At 40.6% G+C, this 13,644-nt stretch overlaps 1 protein-coding gene across 32 annotated transcripts in view; it reads right to left on the reverse strand.

Moving 5' to 3' along the window:
- Window positions 1-370: 370 nt before the first annotated feature.
- atxn2 (ataxin 2) overlaps window positions 371-13,644 on the reverse strand; it is a 47,396-nt gene continuing 34,122 nt past the window's right edge. For 7 of the 32 annotated variants that reach the window (XM_088935696.1, XM_088935691.1, XM_088935675.1 and 4 more), the window contains 12 exons: window positions 12,968-13,038; window positions 12,433-12,758; window positions 11,370-11,436; window positions 9,751-9,894; window positions 7,057-7,074; window positions 6,347-6,416; window positions 4,967-5,160; window positions 4,622-4,754; window positions 3,409-3,560; window positions 2,448-2,684; window positions 1,563-1,737; window positions 371-977 (listed from right to left, as the gene is read on the reverse strand). In XM_088935696.1, the coding sequence (XP_088791822.1) occupies window positions 952-977; window positions 1,563-1,737; window positions 2,448-2,684; window positions 3,409-3,560; window positions 4,622-4,754; window positions 4,967-5,160; window positions 6,347-6,416; window positions 7,057-7,074; window positions 9,751-9,894; window positions 11,370-11,436; window positions 12,433-12,758; window positions 12,968-13,038 (1,613 nt within the window). In that variant the 3' untranslated portion in view covers window positions 371-951. The remainder of the gene's footprint in view (window positions 978-1,562; window positions 1,738-2,447; window positions 2,685-3,408; window positions 3,561-4,621; window positions 4,755-4,966; window positions 5,161-6,346; window positions 6,417-7,056; window positions 7,075-9,750; window positions 9,895-11,369; window positions 11,437-12,432; window positions 12,759-12,967; window positions 13,039-13,644) is intronic. The other 25 variants (XM_088935686.1, XM_088935701.1, XM_088935704.1 and 22 more) reach the window with 8 other exon arrangements.

The following is a 13,644-nucleotide window of genomic DNA, read 5'->3' on the forward strand; positions in this document are numbered from 1 at the left end:
CACTCGTGATGCCTAAACTTCACTGCTTCCCCCACCGCCCCCTCACCTGGAGAGGGCAATCCACTCGTTTCCGGGAGAGAACCGTGACCTGTAAGATCATAACTAAGACGGAATGCACCCTGCCCCTGGAGCCAGGCCTGGGGGTGGCATTTGCCGGTGAGCGCCTGGTGGCCGGGCAGCCCACACTGTGGGGCTGTCTTGCGGACTCACCACCTGCAAAACGAAGGGTGAGGGTCAGGTCGATGCCAGCCTAGTGGCGGGCATAAGTGGAAAGTGTTACAGTACTGTCACCAGTAATGTTCTGTGGATAATAAATCAAAAGTATACTATGCATAGGTACCAATTTTAAAAAAAAAGATCAACACAGCTATTCAGTTTTTAAAACTTTTTTATTTTTTTGTTTTTTTATTTATTTTTTTAATTATTTATATTATCTACAAAGTAAAAGTTTTTAACTTAAAAGTTATAGAACTGTCAGGTGAGAAGGGGTCACCTAAGCAATTATGATCATAAATAATCCAACCTTTATGCCAGATTGTGTTAAAGGAAGTCTTCTTGTTTCAAGTTTGGTTAGAATGAGAAGTTTCCCCAAGTCTTGATTGCAGCAGTAGCAGCAGTGATTAACAGTAATGTTAATACATCACGTGAAAGTTTTCTAACTTACAAGGGTCAGAAAATGAAGTTCCAGTTATCAGCAAGCTGATCTCAGTTGGGCAGGGGGGCATCCGCAGGAGTTTTATTATGATAACATATCTGTAGGGGGCTTCCAGTAAGTTAAAATTCTTAGTTCACAATCTGTCCACTTCAGGTTGACCTGTTAGCATTCCTAATTAGTTTACAAGAAAGCAAAAGTTTAGCATGATGAGAGAAAACAGCCATCTTTCTTCAGGTTGGTAAAGCAGATTGGTCAAGATGGGGAGGGGCAGGGAAGAATCCAGTCTTCATTTTATCCTACAACTGCTGTTGATGAGGTTGAACTAAAGGAGGAGGAAAAAAACAATTTAATACATAACATTGAATTCACTTATAGGGGTGGTCAGTCTTGGTCCTGGAGAAACATGATTTATGATTTAGGGATAATTTGAGTTATCATTTGCTAAAGATTCTTCATAAATGAGTATCTTCTGCTTAACCGAGTTAAAAAATAAGCACCTAAAATCCCAAACTTCTCATTGAATAATGAACTAATTCAACAAATTAGCTCATTAGGAGGAACAGCAGTGAGCTCTACTGTCTTTATGAACAGGTGATAAACTGGGTAACCTGTAAAGTGTCCTGCATTAGAATTATGCAGGAGCAGGACTGGAGGCCTCGTGGATCATCGGGTCTGTTTGTCACACGACATTGTTTCCATCTTTTAATATTACTGCTAAAAGAACCGCCAGTGATGTTTACAGGGAGCTTTGCAATGCACAAGTAGTTGCAACCTGAAGCATCTACCTTACATTAAAGGCGTACGTTTTGTAGAAGTAAGGTTTCTAAAAAGACGTCGATGCAGACAGAAGTACATGCACTAGTCTAGGCGACAAATTAAAAAAAACAGAGAAAAGGCCCAGCCTTACCTGAAGGGTGTGTCATGTAAGAGAAGTGTGCGGTTGAAGAGACTGGAATGGGAGGCAGAGCGCTCTGAGGAATTGGAGGCTGTGGGCCGCCAGGCGGCTGAGTGGCCATCAGCATCATCGGTGGGTGTGTTGGTGTGGCATGGTGGGGAGGCACCATTCCAGACTGCACATGAGCCTGCAGGGAGCAAGGACAGAACAGCGTCAAGGCATCTTCACAGAACTGGTGCAGGCAATGGCTTCTACATTCACGGGAACTAGATAATGACACGTATATTCTTTTAGAAAGACATTCAGATCTATTCATGATTTTTAACCATGAATAGACATGAATTTCTTTGTAAAAGAACCTTTAATAAGATTGTAGGAATACTTGTTTGCTCAGGAACTTAAGATTGTATTTTCTGCAGTATTACAACAAACTTTTTATGTTGTTGGGGGGTTGCTGCTAGTATGATCAGTGTATGTTTAATGTCAAAATATCTTTGACATCCAGAACAACACAGGTAGAGGTTTAACTGATTAATGTATTTTAATGAACCATGCCAATTAGCTCCAAGTTTGTATTGTGCATTATACCTATATATTAATCAAATAATTTGCATTTTGAGCGACATTTTTCTCGTCTCTTAGAAATGACTGTCAAATGATGGGACAGTAAAAAATTAAGCATGACCTATGCCATTTTACTAAAAGCCCAAGTATGAAGCAAGTTCAATATTATACAGGTTTTCAAGAATGATCCGTACATTCCATCAAGACTTAAATGAAGCAGCGACCTCAAGTAACCGTGCATGATCACAGAAGGTCTGCTTTGAAATCAGCACCTAGAAGATCCAGAGACTGAGGAGGCAAGATCACATCACCAGGTGTCAAGCACCGACCTACCTGAGGTACATGTGCCATGTGCGAGGGGTTGTAGCCATGCTGCACCTGCTGAGGGTGGATGTAGACCGTCTGCTGGGCCGAGGGGAAGCTGGTCTGCGGAGACTGGGGGTTGGGGCCAGGCGTCATGGAGGGGGGCGTGGGGGTCAAAGTGGAGTACATGGGCTGCTGAGGAGGGTTCCCCAGGTGCAGCGCCTGAGCTGCCTGGTGCTGGGCATGCTGTTTGAAAACATGCATCACCTTCTTCAGTGTTACCAGATTTTAAAGATAAAGTTGTTAAAACAAATATCTTAACAGCAGTGGTAGAGTGTACTCAAGACTATTTGGCTTATTTAGCCTCTTTTGCAAAGACAATATCCATGTTGTAATGTTTTTACTTTTAAATAAATTACATTTTTTTAAAAGTATATTCATAAGTTCAACATGTCGTTATCCTAGCTTTCAATTAAGGATTAAGAATGTTTGCATTCACAGAGCTACTCTAACAATGGTCGGGGTTACTGGTAATTGCACAAAGTAATTATCTTTCTTAAACCTGGACCTTCCAGTTGCTAATTGGGAGTTTTAAGTATTGATCTGTAATCAATTTGTGAATCTGTGTTCTTGGCTGGCCTAGGCCATGATGTTCTTCAAAATCTGAATCCTAATAAAGTTGACGGTGGTGAGGTTCCATAAATAAAGCACAAAATGAACATCATAAAGACATAAGGAGAGCTTAAAGGTGAAATTATAAAGCTGTAAATGAGCAATTATAGGGGCAACTGAAGGCTGCACCTGTGCAGGACTTCAGAAACATTACTGAGATAAATACTTTAGATGGTGCACATGCAAAAACGTCTTCAATGTGAAAATGGACTCCCATTCTCGCACAAGGCTCAGGAAACTACCCGACCTGCCAAGTTCCTTTAGGGTGTGGAGTGTAGAGCCTGACTTGAGTGTGAGTGGAGTAAGAGTAGAGCCTTACCTGGACAGGGCTGGGGGCAGGGTGGCTACCCGTGTGCTGGCCTTGCTGCTGCTGTTGCCCAGTGGGGGTGGCAGAGGGCTGCGGGTGCTGAGGGTGCGGGTGTAAAGTGGCACTGGGGTGGGTGTACTGCTGTGGTATAGGACCTGGGGAAACTGGAAAAGACCAGGAAACACATTAATACGGATCCTCTTCATCACTTAGGATGTATGGCACCTAAACACAAAGCCAGAGGTCCTTCATATGAAGACATCACAAAATACGCTATCGCATGCTATTTCATCTGTCACCACTGCACAGTGAGGATATGATCAACTACGTGACTGTAATAAACCAATACCACACTCAGCACTGCTGCTATCAGCACTGATATGCCTCAGCACTCCTTTATGACCAGTGTCTTAGCCAGTACTCCTAACACACCTGGATAAAAGCACATATCTAGGATGCACATGCAAGCAACTCCAGCAGATACAGAGAAGCTTGTAGCGGTGGATCCTGTTACTATTTATGCTAAAGGCAAGAAGCAATGAAAAGCAGTTCGCAAGTTCTCAGCTGATGTGTGGCATGTGAGCCAGTGTCATTTGTAATCGCTCTCCCGTTCTACTGCAATCTCGCCTATGTCACTGTAATAATTCTGCGAGACACAGCCTGGCCCCCCCAGCAGATGGAGTGCATCCCAGTCACCCACCACTGCTAAGCTGAATAAATGATGGTGATTAAGTGACAAAAACTCCCAACAAAATATCAGCGCGTAGCTAAATTGCTCAGTAACTACATAGTACTTAAAAACACCAATCTGTATGAAATGGGTTTTTAAGTATATACTATTACCAATATACCAACAAATGTAACTTATACAGGCACCATAGAGAGCCTCTAGACCCTCTGAAAAGGTTTACGTTTGGTTGCCTTACAGCCTAGAATTAAAATAGTTTATCTACACATTGTTGCCACTTATAAATAAAACACTGCATCAAGTATCTGATTGGGTAGAAAAACTTTCCTTGACATGTTTTGCCCAAAAAAAAAGTTTCAGAAATATTCCTCTCTCGAAAGGTTAAAAAAATGCAAATTATTAAGCCCGTAACAGAAGATTATGAGACCTGATTCTAGTTGGAAAACAGTACAAAGTCACCCCCAAAGGGTTCTTCTGATTCAGTGGAACAAACCACTGCATCATCAATTTTTTTTTCACTTTTTAAGACGTCCTTACCATACATAGTGTGCGTCTGCTCAGCAGTGCCGTACTGTGTTGTGGAGGAGGAGACCAGGCTGGGCTGGCCGTGAGTAGGAGGTGCCATCATTCTGGCACTGCTTTGCATCACAGGGCTGAAGACGTGCTGTGCCTGCAGGAACCAGGGGAAAGGAAATTAATCCGTGTTTTCCTACTTAAGATTTTAAAAAATATCACTCCTGTTAAAATGACAGGTATTCTTCTTTCAGAAATGAGCATTATGGAAGGGGCATTTTATCAAAAGAATACAAGATCCCAGTTTTTCAGGTTCAATCAACACATTCAAATGGATGGTTCGGTATACCTATTGAACGGCGGCCATACCTGTGACTGATAGTGGGGTACTTGCTGCACAAGGGGCTGATTGGCAAATTGCTGCGGACTGCAGGTGAAGTACTGTGGGGAGTAGGCAGGGTTGGGGGCCACGATAGGCGGGCCTGCTGCTGTGGCAGGGTGCATCATGGTCGGAGTGCCCTGAGGGTGGTGCTGATCTGGCCTCTGTTGGGGCATGTTGGGCACTGGAGGAGGAGGACAAAAAGAGAGAGCATGAAGCAATGGTGGGAGAAGACTGAACCTTCTCTAAAGATAAAGAGCAAAAAAACAACTCTATAGCTGTAAAACAGTGCCTAAAATACCTAAAATGCCAAAAAATAATCAAGACAGCTGAGTCATGACAATATACCACTTTTCTGAGTCAAATATACTGCCATTTCTCAAGGCTGCAAGTGTGCCAGACCGTGCTGAGTGCTGTGTTGAAGGTGGTGATAAAACGTACTTTCAAGTGAGGATTACAACTCACAAGAGCATAGCAGGGAGAAGAAGCAGAAAAGTGACAGTGCTCCAGTAACACCTTCCCTTATTATTGCCTGTTGCCAAGCTTAGGGATAAAAAATGTCAGATATTTTAGCTTTTTTTTTAACCTAGTACAAGTGCACAAAGCTAAGAGGGCACAGAACCTAAAAGTCATACCTGTGGAATTTAAGAGTACATAATGGGATTATTAATGCACCACAAATGTATGCATGCTCAGCTGCGTAAGGACATGACAATCAACCCACAGCTTTCTGATCCAGACATTTTAGTACACCAGTTCATATTGTTGGCCAGTTCTCTCAGGAATGGTAAAAACGTAGGAACTAAATGTGTTCATATTTTTATTTATGGATTTATACTTGCAACATTGAATCCTTACATTAAGTAACTGTATACTGTCACAGTTGTAAGACAGTATAAGGATTCAATGTTACATGTTGCTTAATCATGCAGCATAGAAAACTAAAACCATCTGGAAAACCAGTCATTCCAACCAAGCATACTTAATTAGACCACTCTACATTCTTGGGCAGAAGTGATTGAACTTATTACTCAAAAAGGTCTGCAAATAATAGAAAAGTCATATTTTTCTATAGTCCTATTAATGTTAGATCAAAATCTTCAATGTTCTGGTTACAATGGATGTATTGGAGCTTTTTCTTCTGTAATAATATTAATAACTTTGAGGCAGGTACACTTAGTTTTAATAGTCGTTATGCTGATTAACTTCTGTGCATAGTGAGCACAATGCTAGTGATTCACAACTGTACATGACATGCTTTATGCCAGGTTGCAGATGTTGTCTTATTCACCAAGAATAATTATACAGAAAAAAAATAAGCTAATACATACACAACATGCAAGCACAAATCAAATGTCCAGCATTCTCACCTTTACCTGCTCTGTAGGACTTTGTCTGGTTCACTGTCATGGGTGCTACTGGGACGTGATACATCGGAGGCTAAAAGAACAAGCAGAAATTAAAGGCATCAAAATTTAAAAAGGTTCTAAACTGCCTAACATACAAGGAGCAGCAATCACAAAGAACCCAAAATTTAAGCATTCCATTATACAGGTCTTGATTTTCTACTTGACCATGTGCTGCTGAAAACAAAGGAAATTAAAATTTGCATACAAAAAGTTCTTATTTCTATAGAGATCTGAAGTAACTGATTCAGAAAGGCCTCATTTTTATTTTATTTTTTAATCAGAAGAGTGTAAAAGCTAAGAATGCAAGGCAGAATATATAGAATCCCATGTCAACTCAGGAAAAAATTATACACACTACTGACTTCCTGCATTTTAACTAGTTTGAGAGAAACTAAGAAACTGCATATTGGAACCATTTGTCTAAGGTAAAATATAAAATCTTAAACTCAGGTGTACACACACACTGTGAAGATGTGATACACCGCTAGATGTGATCTTAGGCATTTTGCCATGTAAATCCTCACATGGAAGTCATAAATAGTACAAAATAGAAAATTACAATCACATTAACAAATTGCAATAAGAAATAGGCAAACCAACATCTGATAGGACATACTGCAAGCAATTAACTAGACTTTCAATAAAAAAGAAATTTTAGAATTGCACAATACCTTCCAGATAATGCTTTTCTAATGGAAAGAGAGAGGAAAGGGAGAAAAGAAAGAGAACCATATTTTAGTTTTGGTGCTGTTGTTGAAACAGTGACTGATGTTGGATCACATACCATTTCTTACAGCAACTTGCTAGAAATGCCATCAATCCGCACTTACATATGAGCACTAATGGAATTTAGACCATTTAGAAACCTCTCATTTTAAAGGCACAGCCTGGGCATCTACTAGCATTGTGCACTGTGAAGGTCTAATGCTCTGTGTGGGTTTTAAAATTACATTTATGGTGCTGTGAAAAAACATTTAAAGCCATCAAGTATGGATCTACAAAGGAAGAGGTTATATTTAAAAGCTTTCAACAATCATTCTTAATATTTAATTCAAATGTTAATATGGCACTTGTCTTTCAAACAAATTAGCCATCATTAATACTTAAAAAATATCAGTGCATTTTTAAAGTTTTCCACAGCGGTCAAAACAGAGATGGATAACACCAAAAAGAATAAAATAAGTACTAAGTGTTCTCATCTTTGTAAAATATTCATGGATGATACAATGGATTAATACGAAGTTTTGAGTGCATAAAACAGTATTAGTCATGAAAGAAATAAACTGACATGCTGAAGTACTAGCATTGCACAGTTCAATGTTAGATTTAAATTTAAAAAAGTTGGCCTAAAGCTTAATAGGCTTATGTATTTCTGGGATGCAAAATTAACATGCAATTTAGTATTAAGACTATGAATACTTTCAGAGCTGCAAAGTTCCAACAGCCATTGACCCATGCTTTAACTTACAAAATGTTAATATTCATATTAACAGTAACAGGCAGTGATAACGGAGTGATATTTTGAGATTAAACTAAATTTAGTTTTAGCACCTAGTTCAAGTAGTGGACAAAACTGAAAAATAAGTATATCAGACACCAAGTATATTAAAAGCAAAGGCTTCCACACAGTTGCGGTCCATGCATTAATTAAGCAAATAACATTTGCATGCTTACAGTGATGTATAAAAATGCTGGACAGGCCTGGATGCCTAAAATTATAACAAGAGGAGACCTCAGTGACTATGAAACAGGTATGATTATTTGGACATTTAGAAGGCGCTTCAGCTCAACTTGCTCATGTTTCAAGAGCAATGGTGTCTAAGGTGATGTCTTTCCCTCCGTATTTCATGCTGACATCAGCAACGGACAATAGCAGGTGGAAGTGTAACCTCTAGGATCAGGATATCTGTGCATTTCTTTAAAGAGCAAGCGCAGATCACTTGACTGCAGATTCCAACCTGGGGCACGAGAGGCCAGTTTCATCAACAACGATCTACCATGACTACCAGGGAATTCTGCAAGAACACCACAACTGGGAGGCCGGGAGCAAACCGCTCCTCACGCCTGGCAACGTACACTGGCATGTCTGGTGATGCAAAGAGCACAGAGCGGACAGCCGGGCCGTGGAGAGATAATGGCCATATCAATCCCTCATATCCTCAACAAACAGTGCATGTGTAAAGAACTCTAAAGCTCCGAGTGCTTGGTTCCAGCAATGTCAGGTTCTGTTAGTTTCGTAATATTGTTGTGGGGTGCATCTTCCTGGCATGGTTTATGGGCAAGGTTAACCACAACCACCTCTTAATGGTACTGGACGCCCCATACAGTCTTGAAGGAATCTCATGGAAGAAGGGTACCACATCTTTCCTGCAGGGGTTCCAGATGCTATAGATAACAGCACACGCTAGCTATACTGTCCACATGTGTGGGCAACACTGTATTAAGGGACTTTACATTAAAGGTGTCCATTATTTGTCCACTACCTGCACATTTAGTACAGTTTTAAACAAGCAAAAGGTTAATTTCTATTTACCTGCAATTGACATACTATAATAAATGAACTAAAGAGGTCTCAGACAGCATTCAGAGTGCTGAAATATACTTGCATCTATGAATGCAGAAGTCTTAAATTTTATAAACAGGCTACAATGACCCTGTCTACATAATCACTCTCAAGTACTCTACTTAATTATACTTAATTTAACTTAATCTCCACAGCCCTACACTGTAGATGTGCTGTGTAACAAATTCTTGCTTACAAACTGACTAAAAAGTTGAGACAGTCATATTGGTACAGTGAACAATGAATTTAACATCCCACAAAGCACCATAAATATACAGTCTTCGTGTTCAAATGGACGATTTTGCAGTAGAAGTTTAATGTCTGAAATTCATATGGTACCTAGCTCAATAAAAAATGTATTCCACTTTGAACTCTGAAGTTCATCATAGTTTCATTACTAAAATGAAATCAACTCCTGATCCCTTCTAAACTGGCCATAATATCTGTGTTTAGTTCTATTAATAAATGAACAAGGAAAGCCAAATTAAAATGACATCCGAGACGATGCAGTTAAAGAATGGCTGTGCAGTAAAAGGCAAAAAGTGAATAAAAGTAAACGGGTTAGAATTTCAAATTATGGATTTCAGATGGTAAAATGATGACGCCTGGGCCACAGTTCAGCAGGCAAACAGAACAGATAAGAATGAGATGCAGATCTGCCTCAGGGTGCACATTAAAACATCAACATGACAAGAAGATGGAACAGCGGGGTGCAAAATGAGAGGACCACAAACACTTGAATGACAATGCTAGCTGGATTGTGCACATGTGCAAAGAAGTCTTCCATCATTCAAAGACTCACCTGGACTCCTGGGCTGACTGGCAGGGGGTACATCTGAGGGAAGCACACAGTTTGGCTGTACACAGTAGGGGGCTGCTGCACCACAATTGAAGGACTAGGCTGGCCTTGAGGGCGCGGGGGAGTCGGAGTTGTAGCTGGTTTGGGCTGAAACAAATTGAAATCCAAGATCTGGGATTAAAAATATTCATTTTAATCAGTACTTTTTATTTAGAAAGTCTGTAAAACATAGGCAAAGTGATGGAGAAGCTTTCAAAAGCAAAGATAGTCTAAGTTAGTGTGCAGTGAAACAATGGCATGGGGTTTAGTAATCCCTTCTAAATATGTCCTATACGTTCGATGACTGCAAATCCAAAGCATAGTGGGACCTCCAGGTGCCACACCGGGCCAATGGAAACATGGTTCGTTATGCACATCTGTTCGGCATCGCCAAAAAGATCAGACTGGAAACCAAGTCAGAGAATTATCAGCGGCCTCAATCTAATACTCAAGGCCTATAGCACGGACTACACGTGTATACAGAAGCAGTTTTACAGTTTTTAAGTACTGTATATTTAATTCCCATTGACCAGTTCCCAGTTGTGTGAGAGTTATTAAACTGAAGCAAAATGCATTTTGTTCTACAAATATTCGGAAGACAACACTGGAGTGTACAATGTTCAATAGTGACGGAATTGTTTAGTATGGAAAACAGGGCAGTAAAAGCATTTGCTTTAAAAATGGGTCAACACTGTGCACTACACAGTATTTGGCTGTACAAAACAGGGGGTGCTTAAGAGTCATAAGGTTAATATGAGTAGGTGCAATATTATTTTTGGTAATTACATGGTTACATTTACTCAGATTAGAACAAAAATCATTGATTTCAAATGACTATTTGAACATTCACTTTAAACACGTTTTTAAAAACTTTAAAAGTGTGGAAGCCTGTTCGTCTGTATATCCCTTTAGACAATAACTGCATGACATTTGCCACTCACTGAGCTCACCATATTCTAACTCCAGGCTTTGCTGCAGCCCATTCTTGGGGCGTTCCAACGTCAAATTGTATCTTCAGCGAGTAAAACACACCCTCCAGTGGATTTAAAAAGGTAGAGACGACCTTTCTCACTTTTTTACCCCCTGGAGAGCATTTTGGTTACCATGGCCATTAGTAAAGATACTAACTCCAGACTAGTGTGAGACATATGCATGTTTTTCCACAAAAAGATTAAAAACAAATGTTCACGTAAAAAAAACTCAACCATTCTGAGTCATACATTTTAAATTGGTCTCATCTTCTCCAACATACCCATCAAAGTGGACAGCATATTGCTGAAACATACGGAAACATTTATATGGATGAACAGACATGTTAAATCAATATCATGCATCTATTCTGCCTTTCCAAGCAGGTGTCATGGGAATAAAAATACCATGCAAAGGAACAAGTACAAGGTTTATTCCATGCTGAAAAGAGAAAGAAACAATGTTTCAGCTGTGGAGCTTTCTTTGGGTGTGAGGCCTTCTTTTGTGTTTGTTTTATGGGTTTCTTTTTTCAACAAGAAAAAAACCTTTACTTGTTCCTTCTTTGCAGCCTACACATGCTGACGCAGCTACCTACTTAAACTAACAGTACTTACTTGAGCACAGAACGATCTGGGATTAAACTCCTTGGCGTTGGGATTCAGAGTTGATTTTCTGACTTGTCTGAAAAGGGAAAAAAAGGAATAATTTAATATGGTTAAGAAGGGAATCACAACTCCAAACAAGCTTTATACAAGAAGTCCTATAATGCTGTATAACAGAAACCCTGTTTGGAACTGTTGTGTATAAATCAAGAAGCATCAGAGAAGTCATATAGGGGTAACTACTGATATACTGGTGTTCATCTCCAAGAGTCTCCAAGCACTTAACATACTGGATGGTGTTCCACATGAAGCATAGCACCTGGCTGACATGCAGCTACTGTCACAGCATCCCCACTACACAGGGGGAGAAGCAACAAACTGTTTCACTAACTGAATTAACGCAGAAAGCCACGATGAAAATTTAACCAAGACTATCATTAACACCTCCGGCCAACCATTTTTAACCAACTCATACAATTTAGGGTTGCAGGGGAGCTAGAGCCTATCCCAGCAAACAAGGCAGGAAACATCACAGGGCACTCACAGATAAGCAGACACAAATACAGAACCAATTAAGCTACCAGTATGTCTTTGGACTGGGTGAACACTTTTACCCTACCTTCAGAGCAGTAGTAGCACACTAGAGAACAGGTCCAGGCTTTTTAAGCTTTTGAAATCTAATTAGATCAGACTACATGGTAGTAACTGCTGCCGTACTGACCACTTCTACTTCCTTGTAGTGCTACAGAACTGGGATGTTGACTGGAATACTAGCCCTTTACCTGAATATAGTTATTGCACACCATCTTTCCCCCTTGTTAAGTTTACTTCTTAGATGCAGCATTAATGGAATTTGAGCGAGCTCCTCACTGGGATGGAACTCATGGAATGACAACAGAATGAGCAAGAAGGTCCAAATGACAACCTTGCATTTTTACCATTTTTCAGATTCTTAAAGAGATTCTGAAATTGTGGGGCAACCAATTTTGATTCTTCTCACTAAATATAACGTATGGCTCAGGACAGCATAACTCTTCTTTCCCCACAGCAAAGCAGGCTGTCAGACAGGACGTACTCTGGAGTCGTGTCCTTCTTATCGTCCTTGTCCTCCTTGTCGACTTTGCTGCCCGGGCCCGAGGTCTGGACCCCCTGCGAGGTCACGTCTGGGCCCCTCTTCTGCTCCGAGCTGCACACCGCGGACGGGGAGGCGCAGGCGCTGGGGCTGCTGGGCTTGCTGCTGCCGCCCGTGGCGTTGGCCACGGAGCCGTCCTCGCTGGCCGACTCCTTGCCGCCGAGCTCTGTGCTCTTGTCCAGCTGGAGCTCCTTCGGCTTGTCACTGGGGTCCCGCGGCTTGTTCATCATCTGATCAAACACCGGATCTGGGGTGGAACTTGCCTGTAACTGCAGTAAGGGAAGAGTATGCAAACATCCGCGCAAAGTTCATGCCCTCGACATACAATTCCCCCCTCGCCCCCCACTGTTACAAGCTCAGCTATACATAAGCAGAACTAAAGCATACAATAAAATCTAGAACTGTTTATAATCCTTTATGTAAACGATTGAATAGTACCGAGGAGAAGATGGAGAAGCCATTTCACACAGATACTTACCCTAAACTCTACGTGGAATTTCTTTAAATTATCTATTTGTTTTCGATGGTCTGAAGCCATGGCAGGCGAACCTAGGGGTAAAGAGACGAATGCCAAGGTTACACACAGCCTTACCTGGAACACGCAAAATTAAGTAGCACGTACCTTGAAAGTAAAGAATCACACTGGCTAAACGTTAAAATATAAAGTGTCATGAATTTTAGATGCAACTTAGTTCCAAGCATGGAAGATAAACTAGGTGGCATGCACTATTTTAGTACAATTTCACTGACCACCCTCGTGGGGGGGGGTCAGAAATCAGCCATAGTTTGGGCCAAGCAAGCCTTTGTTTGCATTAACTGCATGAGACAAAAATGCCTCTCGTCTTCTTTATCTGTCATGTTTAAAAGAAATCTCCACTAATTCCTGTGAATAAGGGATCTGCACCTTCAGATGGTGTTAACGATCACATCAAGATCTATGGATACAGGACACAATATAAATACAGGGGATACATTTGCAAGGACAAATGTGACAAATGACAGTTTAGTAATGACCTCCTTCCGTCTTCTCCATTGTTAAAATGAAGTACTTTTTTCTTTCTAAATTCTTGCCTTTAATGTTAAAGAGCATTATGAAAAACCTACTACTTCAATATTGATAGTGTTATTTGTTTACAGTAATCATTTCAATTTTCT

The sequence above is a fragment of the Atractosteus spatula genome, chromosome 17 (genome assembly GCF_055471065.1).
Source record: "Atractosteus spatula isolate fAtrSpa1 chromosome 17, fAtrSpa1.hap1, whole genome shotgun sequence".
NCBI lineage: Eukaryota > Metazoa > Chordata > Actinopteri > Semionotiformes > Lepisosteidae > Atractosteus > Atractosteus spatula.